Raw genomic sequence first — 15,788 nt, forward strand, 5'->3', positions numbered from 1 at the left:
CTGGAAGAGGGCTGTGACTGGGCAGCCATAAAAATAAGGTAGATGTAAAACTTGGCTAAAGCCTGACTTGGCAAACCAAAATGAGGCAATTCTCTTTTGCTGTTTTAAAAGATCTAGGATGAGAGCCACTGGATCTGAGGAACAGAGGGATTTTTTTTTTTTTTTTTAATGCTCTGCTGTTTTTTACATACCCTCTTAAAGACAAGTACTTGTGATTTTCAGACTTGGATCAAACAGGGATGTAAATGACACTTGGGACGGCAGTAATTTTCTTCTTTTTTTTTTTTAATCTTTATTCAGATTATTACAATTATTTCTCCTTTTTCCCCCCATAGCTCCCCTCCACCCAGTTCCCACCCCACCTTCTGCCCTTACCTCCCCCCTACTGTCCTTATCCATAGGTGTATGATTTTTGTCCAGTCTCTTCATGAACCCCCAAACCCCTTTCCCCCTGAGAATTACCAGTCCACTCCCTTTCTATGCCCCTGATTCTATTATATTCACCAGATTATTCTGTTCCTCAGGTTTTTAATTCACTTGATTTTTGGGTTCACTTGTTGATAGATATGTATTTGTTGTTCATAATTTTTCTCTTTACTTTTTTCTTCTTCCTCTTCTTTAAGAATACCTTTCAGCATTTCATATAATACTGGTTTGGTGGTGATGAACTCCTTCAGCTTTTTCTTATCTGTGAAGCTCTTTATCTGCCCTTCAATTCTGAATGATAGCTTTGCTGGGTAGAGTAATCTTGGTTGTAGGTTCTTGCTATTCATCACATTGAAAATTTCTTGCCACTCCCGTCTGGCCTGCATAGTTTCTGTTGAGAAATCAGCTGACAGTCGTATGGGTGCTCCCTTGTAGGTAACTAACTGTTTTTCTCTTGCTGCTTTTAATATTCTCTCTTTGTCTTTTGCTCTTGGCATTTTAATTATGATGTGTCTTGGTGTGGTCCTCTTTGGATTCCTTTTGTTTGGGGTTCTGTGTGCTTCCTGGACTTGTAAGTCTATTTCTTTCACCAGGTGGGGGAAGTTTTCGGTCATTATTTCTTCAAATAGGTTTTCAGTATCTTGCTCTCTCTCTTCTTCTGGCATCCCCATAATTCTGATGTTGGTACGCTTGAAGTTGTCCCAGAGTCTTCTTACATTATCTTCAACTTTTTGGATTTTTTTTTTTTGCTTTTTGCTTTTTCGGTTGAGTGTTTTTTGCTTCTTTGTATTTCAATTCTTTGACTTGATTTTTGTGTTCCTCTTGTCTGTTTTTGGGTCTCTGTATAATATTTTTTATTTTAGTCAGTGTATGTTTAATTTCTAGTTGGTCCTTTTTCATATCTTCGAGGGTCTCGTTATATTTATCGGCCTTTTCTAGGATATTCTTAAAAAGCCTTATAACCGTGGTTTTGAATTCTATATCCAGTCATTTGTTTTCCTCCATTTCTTTCGTTTGTGATCTGATTCTCTGACGCCGCATTTTCACTGCTTCCCTGAGTTGGTAAGGTAGATTTGTGTGCTAGGTTTCCAATATGGCCCAGTGGGTCTGCCTCCACAGTTAACCTGAGGTGGACACTCTTGGTGCACCCCTTTGTGGACTGTGTGTATAGCCTTGTTGTAATTAAGTCTTTATTCTTGGTATCACTGGGAAGAGTTGACCTCCAGGCCAGTTGGCTGTAAGGATCAGCTGTGTCTGTGCTGGGAGAAGTTCGGTGCTGGAGACAGCCTTATAGGATTAGATTTGCCAAATTGCAATAGCCTCTGTGCTCAGCTTGGATGGGGTAGAGTCTCAGTCTTGGCTTCCCGTCAGCCTTGCCCTTGCGCGCACGTGCGCGCCTTCAGACCTCTGCCTTTCCGGCTCCCGAGTCTCCGCCTGAGAGTCCAGACTCCCCCCACAAGAGCGTGGGTCCCCAGGGGCTCGCCTGGAACTGGGGTTCAGTGCAGTCAGAACTGGGGCTCAGTGCAGTCAGGAGCCTCTGACTCCCTTCCACTAGGGAAAGCCTGTGGCAACCTCCGCAGCCTTTGTGCGCACTGGCACGCGCGCGCCTTCAGACTTCTGCCTTTCCCAGCTCGAGTCTCCGCCCGAGAGTCCAGACTCCCCCCCGTAAGAGCGTGGGTCCCCAGGGGCTCGCCCAGAACTGGGGTTCAGTGCAGTCAGAACTGGGGTTCAGTGTGGTCGGGGGCTTCCTTCCCCCTTCCGCCAGAGAAAGTCAGCCAGGCTCTCAGCCGCCCTTCCTCTCTGCGCACACAAAGACCCTTTGCCGTACCTCCAGTTCTCTGTGAGCTTTTCTCTTTCCTTCTAGTTGTAGAATTTTCACTCAGCCAGCTTTCCTGTGGTTCTGGATGGTGTCCGTTCTGTCTTTTAGTTGTAGTTTTGAAATTGTTGTGTGAGGCAGCAGTTTAGGTGTTTACCTATGCCGCCATCTTGGTTTCTCGGAACGGCAGTAATTTTCATAGTGAGAGGGTAGTGGTCTCATTTATTTTTGTCACAGAGATATATTTTGGGAAATGACAAACTTTGTTTGCTGCTGAATTATAGAGCTGCAAGCTAGTCCCTCCTTGTATCTTATCAGGGTCATATGCCTCCCACCAGACTAGTGTGGCCTCTGTGGGTGGATTTGGGGCTTGCAGAAAAAATAGATCCTCTGTCTTTAAAGATTATAGAATAGAATTTTACCCTTAAAAAATATCAACAGATTGTTGAAGTAAAATTTACAAATGATACACTCCAATGAGTTTTGACAAATGCATAAACTTGGGAAACCATAATCAGAATCAAGATACAGAAGTTTTCATTATCCTAAAGTTCCCTGTACTCTTTGCAGTTAATCCTCCCCTACCTAACCCCTCTCCCCAGGCAATAGCTGATCTGTCATGATAGATTAGTTTTATGTTTTCTAGAGTTCTATATAAGTAGAATGATATAGTATGTATTATTTTGTGTCTGACTTTTTTAGCTCAGCATAATGTTTTGAGATTAAGCAACATTATTGCATATATCAGTAATTCATTACTTTTTAGAGCTGAGGAATATCCCATTATATGTATATTACACAATTTGTTTATCCATTACCCTGTTGGTGGACATATTTTATTTTTTTATTTTTGGGCTCTTATGAGTAAAGCTGCTATGAATACACATAATACAAGTGTAATCAGGATATTTGTTTTAATTTCTCTGGTGAATGCTTAGGTGTAGAATGGCTGAGTCATATTTACTTTTATAAGAAACTGCTAAGCAGTTCTCCAAAGTGAAGTACTTTTTAATATTCTCTCCAGCAGTGTATGCAAGTTCCCAATTACTCTTTACCAACACTTGGTATTGTCAGCCTTTTTAAACTTTAGCCATTATAGTGGTTATATATACAGGGTGTCCCCAAAATATGTATACACACTTTAGCAGCTGATAGCTCAATTGATGTTTCTTTCTTTTCAGATTTAACCCATTGGAATTAGTAGTTATTCAAAGTATGTATACACTTTTTGGAGACACCCTGTAGTTGTACCTTATTGTGGTTTTAAATTGCATTTCCTTGATGATTAGTGATGTTGAATATCTTTTCATGTATGTACTTGCCATTCATATATTTTCTTTTGTGAAGCACTTGTTAAATTTTTGGGCATAAAAATGTTTTCTTATTATTTACACTAGGGGCCCAGTGCACAAAATCATGCAACTTGAAAGGAACTGTAGGCCGCGAGGCTGCAGTGGGCACAGGGGTGGGTCTTGGCCCATCCTCCACACCCCCGCCTGGCCCCTCCCGCCACAGCCACCCAGTCCCCTCTCTGCTGGCAGCCCCGCTCCCACTGCTCCCACACGCTGATGGCACCAGCCCTGCTTGCACCTGCTAACGGCGTGGAGCAATTGGGGCCGGCGCCGTTAGCGGTGGGAGCAGCGGCTGCTGCCCTGATCGCCCCTCAGGAGCAGGGGGAGGTGGAGAAGCCCTGAGGGGCGATTGGAGCCATCAGCTGCTGCTTGCACCTGCTGACGGCACTGAGCGCTCAGGGCCGGGCACTGGCAGTGGGTGCGAGCAGGGCTGGCACCAGCAGCAGGTGCAAGCACCAGGCGGGACTGTGGCACAGAGGAGCAAAGAATTTTCAGTAACCACCAGTGGCTTGCCCCGATGACAGTGACCGACTGGCGCCCCCACTCACCTGTTCCACCATCCCGCTGCAGCCGATTCCCGCCATGTTCCGCATTCTGCCTGCTGCCTATACCTGCCATGTTCCGTGCACACCCCTTGGCGGTCAGCACATGTCATACTGACTGGTTGTTCGGTTGTTTCTGCTGTTCAGTCTATTTGCATATTAGGGTTTTATATAGAGAGATATTTGGAACACCAGCTATTTGTCAGATACATTCATATTTTACACCTATTTTCTCTCAGTTTGTGGCTTGCCTTTTCATTTTTTTCTCTTTTTTTGTTAATCCTTACCCGAGGATACCTTTTCCATTGATTTTCAGACAGAGGGGAAGGTAGGGGGAGAGACAGAGAGAGAAACATTGAAGCAAGAGAGACACATCGGTTGGTTGACTCCTGCTCGTGCAGGCCCACACACCCCACCATGGATGGAGTCTGCAACCAAGGTACTCACCCCTGACTGGAATTGAACCCTGGACCCTTCAGTCCGCAAGCCAACACTCCAACCACTGAGCAAAACCTGCCAAGGCTCATTTTTTTTAATAATGTCTTTTGAAGAGAAGTCTCTTAATTTTGATGAAGTTCAGGTTATCAGTGTTTCTGTTTTATTATTTATGTTTTTTGTGTCCTAGAAATGTTTGCCTACCCCAGGGTCATTGTTCAGTCTGTGATATTCAAAGGCATTCTTCATTTCTGTTACAGTGATTTTGATCTCTAACTTTTTTTAAATTCTATCTTAGAATTTTTATAACTCTGCTTACATTGCCCATCTGTTCATGTATGCTGTCTACTTTATCCATTACAGCCCTTAGCATATTAGTCATAATTATTTTAAATTTCTGGCCTGATTATTTCAACATCCTTGCCATGTCTGGCTGTGATACTTGCTTTGTGTCTTCAAATTGTGTCTGTTTGTTTTATTTTATTTTATTTTTTGCCTTTGGAGGACCTGGTAATTCTTTCTGATAGCCAGACATGATATATTGGTTAAAAGGAACTGCTGTAAATAGGCCTTTAACAATGCGTTGATGAGGTGTAGGAGGAGGGAAGCATTCTCTAGTCCTATGCTTAGGTCTCAGTCTTTAGTGAACCTGTGCCTCTGGACTGGAAACTTAACAATTGTTTCTCGGTTTTTCTCTACCCCCTCTTAGGTGTGTCAGGATGGCCAGAGTGGGCTGGATTTAGGTATTTTCCTTCAGGTCAGTTAGGCACTGATTGTATCCAAGATTAGGTTCTGGTTTCTCCTGGGGTAGGCCTTGTTAGGAACAGAGTGCTCTGGTGTATTTCAAAAAACAGTTCCATTTCTCTTCCCCTCACTGGAAGGATGAGGGGATTTTTCTCCAGTATTTACTGTGCTAACCTGGTCCAGTTCCTGGAGGTAAAACACAATATTGTGGGCCCCTCCTCATTCTCTCTAGCAGGCGTCCTCAAACTACGGCCCGCGGGCCACATGTGGCCCGCCAAGGACATTTATCCGGCCCGCCGGGTGCCGCTGCCTGTCCTGCTTAGCAGCCGACTCGTCCCAGGCCTGCAGTGCGCATAGGAATTTGTTCATAGTTCTTTTTTTAAGCTATAGTCCGGCCCTCCAGTGGTCTGAGGGACAGTGAACTGGCCCCCTGTTTAAAAAGTTTGAGGACCCCTGCTCTAGAGTTTGTAACGCTCAGAATCGTCCACACCTGAACCTCCAGCAATTCATCAGGTTTCCCTACCTGAGCTAGTTGCTGAGGTCTTTTCCACTGGCGAGTCTTAGCTCTGGTAAGCCATGACTCCCTCCTTGTATTTGCCTGTCTCTCCAATTTTGAGGCAGCAGTTTGCCCTGTGTCCTCCCCTCGCTTATGAATCCAAGAAGAGTTGATGACTTTTCAGTCTGTCCAACTTCTTACTTGTTGTTAGGATGAAGTGGCAACTTCTAAGCTCCTTACATTCAGAAATGGAAACTAGAAGTCCACCCTCAAAGTCAAGACTTAGTGTTTCCCCACCCCAAGGTAACCACGATTCTGCCTACAGTCATCATAACTCATTAGTTTATTTTTGAATTGAATCATATAGTATGTACTCATTGAGTCTGGCTTCATTTGCTTCATTATGTCTGTGAGATATATTTTAATAAGCCTTTTTTATTTAATAGAAGTAGAGATTAGACCACAAAACTATTTGCATTAACACTTGCTTTTAGTAGTATAACAGCTTGTAAAAATCCCCTAAATTAATGTTCTTGGCAGTAGGTTCAGGCCTATAGATTAAATACACACACACACACACACACACACACACACACACACACTTATTTTAGAAATTTATTATTTTCTATGGTTACAAAATTAAGGGCTGTATTTTTAAACATTATTTGACTTTTAGGGCAGTAAAGTCAGAGTATAAAAATTTATTCTTCTAGTATAAAAGTTTCAAAAATTTTGTTACATCAGGGAAACTCTTTAGACAAAAGCTGACTTAGAAACCCATTTTATACAATAGGAAAAGTATACCTGTTTTAGTTTAATTAATAATCAAGCTTGTCTTTCTCCATAATATTTTTCCAGTTCTAAGTGATAGTCTATCATAACACTATTTACAAGGCAAGGATATTGCCCTCTGGTACTTGTAACAAGTAACTTATGGGTTGTTGTTTTTTTTTTGTTGTTGTTTTTTAAATATATATTTTTATTTATTTCAGAGAGGAAGGGAGAGGGAAAGAGAAACATCAGTGATGAGAGAGAATCATTGATCAGCTGCCTCCTGCATGCCCCCTACTGGGGATCAATCCCACAGCCCAGGCATGTGCCTTTGATTGGAATCGAACATGGACCCCTTTAGTTTGCAGGCCGATGCTCTATCCACTGAGCCAAACCAGCTAGGTCTAGTAATTTGTGTTTTTAATATAAAAATTTAAGTTGAGTTCAGTTTTAAAAGCCACATGCATTTTTATTATATTAATATCATGTTTACTATGTAAGTATTAGGTAAATTATAAATTAATTTTTTTAATGCTGGCTTTTAAGTGCATTAAACATGAATATAGTCTTTTAATTTTGCCTTTTATAATTTTGTGTTACTTATGACTATTTTTTTTTTTTTTGCCTCCTTTTTGTAGGAGTCTACCATGGCTCAAGAGTCTCCCAAAAATTCAGCAGCAGAAATTGCGGTGACTAGTAATGGAGAAGTTGATGACTCTCATGAACATGGCTTTAATAGGGTAAGAACACTTTTCTTTCTCTTAATAAAAGAATCATGATACCCACAGAGGCGGGGGTGGGAGAGGGCAGGGTGGAACAGCGGGTCTCCATCCCCAAATGCCTTCCCTTGGGAGGCCCTCTGAGGGATGGGGAAACTACGGCCCATTTGGCCACCAGCTCAGCTCGGCAGCAGTAGAGCCACTCACTGCAGTGCAACCAGCACCACCTGTCTTTGGAAAACTTTGACAAGACTCACGGCGAGCTCTCCCCAGGTTGCCTGAAGAAGGGTCTTCCCTTGCACTCTTCAGGACACTGGTCAGCATCCAAGAGTTAGAGATGTTTATGATTATTTCCGGGCCGTTCTGCAGCGTGATGAAAGAAGTGAGTGCTTTTAAATTAACCAGAGATGCTATAGAGTTAAATGCAGCCAATTATACAGTGTGGCATTTACAGAGAGTTCTCTTAAAATCACTTCAAAAGGATCTACATGAGGAAATGAACTACATCACTGCAATAATTGAAGAACAGCCCAAAGCTATCAAGTTTGGCATCATAGGCAAGTATTAGTGGAATGGCTAAAAGATCCATCTCAGGAGCTTGAGTTTATTGCTGATATTCTTAATCAGGATGCAAAGAACTATCATGCCTGGCAGCATCAACAGTGGGTTACTCAGGAATTTAAACTTTGGGATAATGAGCTGCAGAGTGTAGACCAACTTCTTAAAGAGGATGTGAGAAATAATTCTGTCTGGAACCAAAGATACTTTGTAATTTCTAACACTACTGGTTACAATGATCGGGCTTTACTGGAAAGAGAAGTCCAGTACACTCTGGAAATGATCAAGCTAGTACCACATAATAAAAGTACATGGAACTATTTGAAAGGGATTTTGCAGGATCCTGCTCTTTCCAAATATCCCAATCTATTAAATCAATTTGCAACCAAGTCATAGTTCCCCCTACCTAATTGCCTTTCTTGTGGATATCTATGAAGATATGCTAGAAAACCAATGTGACAACAAGGAGGACATTCTTAATAAAGCATTAGAGTTATGTGAAATCCTAGCTAAAGAAAAGGACACTAGAAGAAAGGAGTATTGGAGATATATTGCAAGATCTCTTCAAAGCAAACACAGCACAGAAAGTGACCCACCAACAAATGTACAGCAATAATACCATCTAGAAGAACTTGATAGACTGATTTTATTTTTCTAAGAGACTCTAATGCAGGAGTTTAAAACTAGAGTGATCATTCCCTGTGCCTGTAGTGTAAAATATGCATCGCACAGGTATTGCTTTCAATAAGAACTAAGTACGATGTTCCTTGGGTGCTGCTGCCATGCAGATTAGCTCTAAGTAATTCGATTATTTTATAGCAAAGTAATTTGGGGGAGGGAGAAAGAAAAAAGTCCCATAAAGGTCCTTTTGTAGTCTTATCAACATTTACTTTAATCCCTTAGCATCAATTCCTCCCTAAATGGTACATGCATCAGGATTTGCAGCATAAATGATTACAGAAAACTTATATGTAATGGGTATGAGGTAGCTTAAATTTTGGTTTAGGAAGCAAGGAATGCAATTGTTACTCAGAGATGCTATGCCACACTCAAAATATTTTGCTATTACTGTAACCAACTAATGCCAAAAGAATGGTTTTGTAATAAAATTATAGATGTATCAAAAAAAAAAAAAGGAATCATGATAAGCCCTTAAATGTTGAGACAAAAGTAATAGTGTTTAATATAGGAATATTTTCTTAGATTGACCAAAATGCCAGGAATCTAATTTATCATGTAGGGATGACTTAGGTATGTCATAATAGTGATTTGTTAGGATTAAGCCCCAGGCCAGTAAGCATTTAGGCTTTGATGTTATCAATAATTCTATTGATAACAGAACAAGAGTGTGTCTGACACTTTTGGCATATCCTATATAATAAAACCCTAATATGCAAATCGACTGAAAGCAGATTGACCAGTTGCTATGATGCACACTGACCACCGGCCGGGGGGGGGGGGGTCAGGGAGTGGGGCAGACGCTCAACGCAGGAGCTGCCCCTGACTACGAGGTGACTGGCGGCGGCGATTGGGGTACAGGGCCAGCCAGCAGGCGGCTCCAGGCCACTAGCCAAGGCGGGAGCCAGCAGGGCCTCCTGATCGCCCCGCCCACCGGTTGCCCCACATATGGCCCTGATCGCCGTTCAGGCCTTCCCTATATATTAGGAACAGTCTCTTAGGTTTAAACCAGGGGTCCTCAAACTACGGCCCGCGGGCCACATGCGGCCCGCCAAGGACATTTATCTGGCCCGCCGGGTGCCGCTTCCTGTCCTGCTTAGCCGCCAACTCGTCCCGGGCCCACAGTGCTCATAGGAATTTGTTCATAGTTTTTTTTTTTTAAACTGTAGTCTGGCCCTCTAATGGTCTGAGGGACAGTGAACTGGCCCCCTGTTTAAAAAGTTTGAGGACCCCTAGTTTAAACATTAAAACCTGGCAAGGCTACTCTAACACTGAAAAAACAGGATGATGCAGCGATAATGTGCATGGACTCTGGCTTGCACATTTTGTGGTCAGCCCTGATTCTGACACTTATAAATGTGTGACAAAGCCAATTACTTAACTTCTCTCTGCTTCAGTTTTTCCACCCATAAGATGGGGAAAATGGTACTACTGCCTCAGAAGGATCATGTTATGTATTACTTTTTATAATCAGGGCAAAAAAATGTAGCTGCCCATACAATAGCAAAATGCATTTCATCTGTATGAAAAGTATGGTCACTGATGCATGCAAAATCCCATATTGTAAGAGGGATGTCCGACTGCTGGTTTAGGCCCGACATCCCCCGAGGGGTCCTGGATTGCGAGAGGACGCAGGCCGGGCTGAGGCCTCCCCACCCCCAGGCACGAATTTCATGCACCGGGCGTCTAGTAACTTTATAAAACTACTTAATTTTGTTTGTTATAAGAAAAAATATTAAATATAGGTTATCCTTTTAAACATTGGCATTGTCTGATCTCTTTTTTATGTGTCCTTAGTACATAATTCCTAAGTAGACTGCTTTTGACTTTGCTGTTCACTTTCTAAAGTTAACTTTTAAAAAACATGCTTGACTCAGTGAAAAATGAAATTAGGGGTGCTTTAAATTTTGATCTGCCTTTCATTGAAATTGAAATGTAATGCATTTTCATGGCAATACCATGGGTTTGCAGATGATATGGGCTTAAATGTCAGTTATGCAATTTCTAGTGTTGAAACCTTGGGCAGGTATTTATTTAATCTCTTCTTGTTTTTGTTTTCTAATCTCTGTAAATGAGAATCTTACTTTTGTAGAGATATTAACATTAAATAGGATAAAGTAAGTAATATGTTGAATATAGTTCTAGAAATGATAGTGATGGCTACTATTTCTGGAGCTATTTTCATTAAATACCTCTTTTATGTTATTTGGTACATCTGTACAACTTTAAATAACTTTTAAAATATAGTTTTCATATTCTTGAAAATGATAATTACATTATCATTTTACAGTTTAAATAGGGCTCTCTTTATTTCATATGTTTAAGAATAAAATACTTGAACAGGTGATATTTTAGATCAGAATTTCTCAATCTCAGCACTATCAGCATTTTGGACCAGATAAATTTCCTTGTTGTGGCCTGTGCATGTAGAATTCCTGTTCTCTTCCTACTAGATACCAGTAGCACCCTCCAGTTGTGACAAGCAAAATGTATCCAGACATTGCCAATGTCCCGGGAGTGGGCAGAAACTTGCCTCTGTATGAGTTCTTTGCTTATGCAGTCAAAGCTGGTTAACTTGCTGCTTTGTAAGTTTACTCATTGGTTAATGTCAAATTCTCTTTTTGGAGATTCCCCTGCATTGCTATTTCACTTTCTATTGAGAGGTAAAGGAAAAAAGGAGATGTTGTCCTGAAGGTCTTCCCTACTTAGATGTAATTTTAAAACTGGGAAAGGCTCCTTAGAAGCAACAGTGCACTTCAACCAGCACTTCACCTCCCTAAGAGAAATCCAACGTAATAAAACTTGTTTCCATTTTTTACCTGCTCTTATGAAAAATATATGCATGATGAGAGTTTCTTACATATTTAATATGCTTTAAATAATATAAAAATTGGCCATGTTATCGATCCCTTTTACCATAAGGAAAAAATAGTATTTTAAAAGCAGCTTTTTACTATGTTGAATAAATTACACCCAGGATCTATTAGACATATAGAGAGTTGGGGGGAAAGTAAGTTTACAGTTGTTTGTATGGAAAATAACACAATAATAATAAATAATAATAATACAAGAATAAACTCTGGCCCGGCCACTGTGGCTCAGTGGTTGAGTAAACCAGGAGGTCATGATGCGATTCCCGGTAGGGGCTGTGCAGGAGGCAGCTAATCAGTGATTCTCTCTGATCAGAGACAGATGTTTCTGTCTCTTCCTCTCCCTTCCTCTCTGAAATCAAACAATATATATATATTGAATAAGCTCTGTTTTTCATACAACTATAAACCAACGTGTGCCCCACCCTATATTTACCTACATTTTGGCACACTTTTCCTTTGGTATTTTATGAGCAATAAAAGGGAAATTGCATTTATTCTCATCCACATTTCTATTTTAATATAGATAAAAGTTTACAAAAGTGTTAAAATGTATTTATTAGCATTAGACTATATTTTATGGACTAAGAAAGATCTCATGTAAAACTGGATCATGACCACTTTTCTGAGGTAGTTTACTTATATACACCTTTCTTTTATACATATTTGCTGTCTGAAATTGTATAATGGCTTTTATTTAATGCATACTGCACTTTAAAAAATATAGTCTTGTATAAAATGAAGAGTCGTTTATTAAGTTGTCATCACTTAGCTGTCCTGTTGGTGTCACTGTGGCACAGGCAGTGAAATTAGAAATGTTTTTGTGTCTCATGTTTCATTTTTCATTTGATTTCCCTTTTTAGTCTGAGCTAAGAGAGGCTCTAGTTAGAGTTTTCACATTCACATAGAGATTTTAATGTATGAACCTATCATAGGGATTTTCTGGCAGCACTTTAACATATGTTAATGATTTGAGGTTTATTACTCTTTTATTCAGATGAGAGGCATAGGATAATGATCTTAAAATAAATTATCGCAGTTTATTTAGAGCAAAAATATTTTTGCTTCTTGATAAAAAGTAATTCATATTTTTTGAAGATTAGAAAAGTTCATGTCTAAGAATACAAATTACTCTTTGACTTGTAACTGCATGTTATAATTTATTGTTATACTGCTGGTCACAATATTAGATTAGAAATGTACAATTTGTGGCATAAAATAAAGAGAAGAAGAAAATATTAGCTTCATATGGTTGAAATTTCTTGTGAATTAAGTTATATTTGGCAGATTTAGAGAAATTACCTTAATAGGTATAGCTAAAAGGAAACTTTTCTTGTAGTTGGCCCAAAACTAAAATTCACAATTTAAGTTTTTTCACCTATGGACATTTTCCTCTAGAAAAAATTTACATATACACAGGATACCAAGTTTTATATTCAAGTTTAGGGAGTTTAGCACCCCCCTAAACCCTGTCTTTGAATCCTTAGGTTTCCTGGATCTTAAAAACTCCTGATCTACAAGTTTTGAGTTAAATCACAGGATTTTAGTTAAGTGGGAGTACCTTTGAGATCCCCAAGTCTCACTACTTTTCCCAAGAGATTGGAATCACCTTTAGGGCAGAGACAGTGTGTAGCACACAACACTGTTATGGTTAACAAGAGTTGCTCGATAAAGGAGTGAATTCCAGTATAAGGACTTAAAACTTAACATGTTTTTTACTTCAGTCATCCTACCCTAGAGTTTGAATAGCATGTGATGAGTATGTCTTCATAATATACAGTTTTTACCAAATGTGTATCTTGGACCCTTTTAGAGGTATGGCAGATGGTTTGCAAATGTTTTTCATTGTTTAAACCATGCAAACCTAGATTCATTTTAAATACTTACTTTTCAAGTATAAAATATATTCTTACTACTTTTACCAAAAATAAGTTTTAAAATAATGTGTTATTATATATACATCTATTAATTTAATTTTGGATTGGGATAGCTGTTAAAATTGTGAATAAATGTACTTTTTGATGAAGGCTGAAGCCTTATCTATCTTCATTATAATCCATAGATTGTACCTTTATTTATAAACAAATGCTATCATGAGTAAGTTGTTGATCTCTAGGAGGAATTTTTTGAATGTAGATACATACAAATTTTCCCAGTGATAGTCTTTGAATGAATTCAGCAGCATTAGACTTAAGACTCCAGTGGTTTTGCTTCCTGACTGATGACATGTTCCAAAGAGTGGCCATAGGAGTGCCAGTTGACTAAGTAGATAGGGCATGAAAGGTGAGAGACATTAGGGATGAAGAGGTTAATGAAATATGATACTAAAGTGTAGGTTGGGTTGTACTGTATTAGTCTAGCATACCTTTTATCTGCCCTCAATTTTTGTTGGCTCTTTGTTCACCAATTACCAAACCTGAATCAAACTACCAACTTGAGGTTTTCTATAAGTATACGGAGGGGGTGAAAATCATATACCTTTACAGATTGTTATTACTACAACCAGTCATTCTGCATCAACATAGGTAGGCAGTCTCATACAATTGACTTTATTTTATTTTAAATATTTTATAATTTGTATTTAAAAAATAAAGCAACAAACTATATACCATGCTATTAGTAGACTATGTTTTTGATGAGCTGTGAAAATTCAGTATAGACACCTTGTATATCCGTTTGGAAGGAATTGCAAACTGAACATAGAATCATTCCCTGAAAGTGTGCCCAATGACATGCAAAGGTTTCAGAACACCCAGGATAATGGTAAGAGTTGGGATAGAGCAGAAGACTTGGATATGCCAGAGCCCCCAATAAAGGTTTGGGGTTGACTGGAAAGATGGTAGCTGACAATGTTAAGGTGGTGAAGAGGGCAGTGAGGTAGGGTGGCCCACAAGGAAGTGGGGACTGGGGTCAGTACTGATAGGAAAGCAATTCTCTACAACAGAGTTCCTCAAAATGTAGACAAAGGATTACCTGCATCAGAATCACTGGGCTTACTTATTTGAATCACTAGACTCCACACTCCAACTTAATGAGAATCCCAGCAGGCAGCTACTAGTAAGAAGAATCTGCATTTTTAATATGTTTCTCAGGTCATTCATTCCTACCCAAACTAAAATTTGAGACTGGTAGTTGAGAAGTACTGTGGAGGGCTGAGAAAAAGCTGACCCTGCCTTCTACCTACTTGATAAGTAGAGTGTTGGAGAATAATCAGCTTTGACTCAAGCTAATGGTGGAGAGGGGGCAGAGAGGTCACTATGAGGAGGTTAAGGGTGTTGCAGTTCGTTTACAGTAGAATTGGGGATGTGGAGGTCTGTTTGAATAATAGTTTTGCTTCTGGCAGATATTCCTTATAGGCAGCTAACCATTAAAACAGCAGAGGGAAATTTTAAATTATCAAAATTCACAGAACATTTAACATAGTTTTTAAAATATTTTTTCTTTAACAATTATATTATGTAAATGCTTTGGAAAGTTTTACCCATTTTGAAGAATGAGATAAGATGTTTAAATTGAGAAAATTACTTAGTAAATTAAGTATTAGTGTTATATCTGCTAGATGATAGAAATAATAAAAGGAAACAAGGTTGACACACAACCTTGGTTGATCTTAGTGAGCTTACAGCCAATAGGGAAAGAGGATGTAGACAAATTAATTTTACCATGTAAAGTGATATGCTAGGCCAGGTATAGCATGGTCTGGGAACTGGTAGGAGGAATATGGAAAGATCACCTGAGGAATTGCTATCCAAGCTGAATCTGAAGGATGAGCTAGCCAGATGAAGAAGCGTGAAGAATGTTCCCCCTTTAAAGGCAACTCTAAAGCCCTGAAAAAGGTGTAAGACCATAAAATTAAAATTAATTCACTATTGTTCAGGTGGAGAATATGGGGGCAGATGTGTAAGAAATGAGGCAGGCAGAGAGGGAAGTAGGGACCAGATCCTGAAAAACCTTAAAACCATGTTGAGGAGTATGGACTTTACCTAAAAGGTAAATGGAGAGCGGTCCTAAATGACATAAAAATGGAAGTGTCTCAGTCTGATTTGCTTTGTAGAAGTTGTCTCTGCCTACAGTTTGAAGAGCGAATTTCAGGAGTGACACGACTAGAAACAAGGGAGAAAATTAAATAGATCAGTTTGGTCACCAAGGGAGGAAGGGAAGCAAGACTTAGGACTTTTCTCTTGTAGAGAAACTAGAACCAGTAAAGAGCACCAAGCCATTTTTAAAGATGTAGATAGGAGGAAAACTAGGAGAATATAGTGTAAAGAAACTAAGGGAGAAGAGAGTCCTGTAATTTATAGAATACTTGGAGAATCCTCACAGATTGTTGGTAGTTACAGTATATGTTTTGAGAGTCTCTCCTTTATTCAAGATTTCTCCT

The 15,788-nt window shown here is 39.6% G+C and overlaps 1 protein-coding gene and 1 pseudogene across 2 annotated transcripts in view; both read left to right on the top strand.

The window, feature by feature from the left end:
* The window catches only part of ARFIP1 (ARF interacting protein 1), an 83,006-nt gene that overhangs the window by 14,257 nt on the left and 52,961 nt on the right, over positions 1 to 15,788 (top strand). The window contains 1 exon segment of the mRNA XM_080671897.1: positions 7,221 to 7,322. Coding sequence (XP_080528023.1) covers positions 7,230 to 7,322 — 93 coding nt within the window. The 5' untranslated portion in view covers positions 7,221 to 7,229.
* LOC308250575 (protein farnesyltransferase/geranylgeranyltransferase type-1 subunit alpha-like) lies at positions 7,449 to 8,475 on the top strand (annotated as a pseudogene). The gene is made up of 2 exons: positions 7,449 to 7,559; positions 7,611 to 8,475. The product of its transcript is annotated as a protein farnesyltransferase/geranylgeranyltransferase type-1 subunit alpha-like (transcript).

The sequence above is a fragment of the Plecotus auritus genome (genome assembly GCF_963455305.1).
Source record: "Plecotus auritus genome assembly, chromosome: 6".
Classification (NCBI taxonomy): domain Eukaryota; kingdom Metazoa; phylum Chordata; class Mammalia; order Chiroptera; family Vespertilionidae; genus Plecotus; species Plecotus auritus.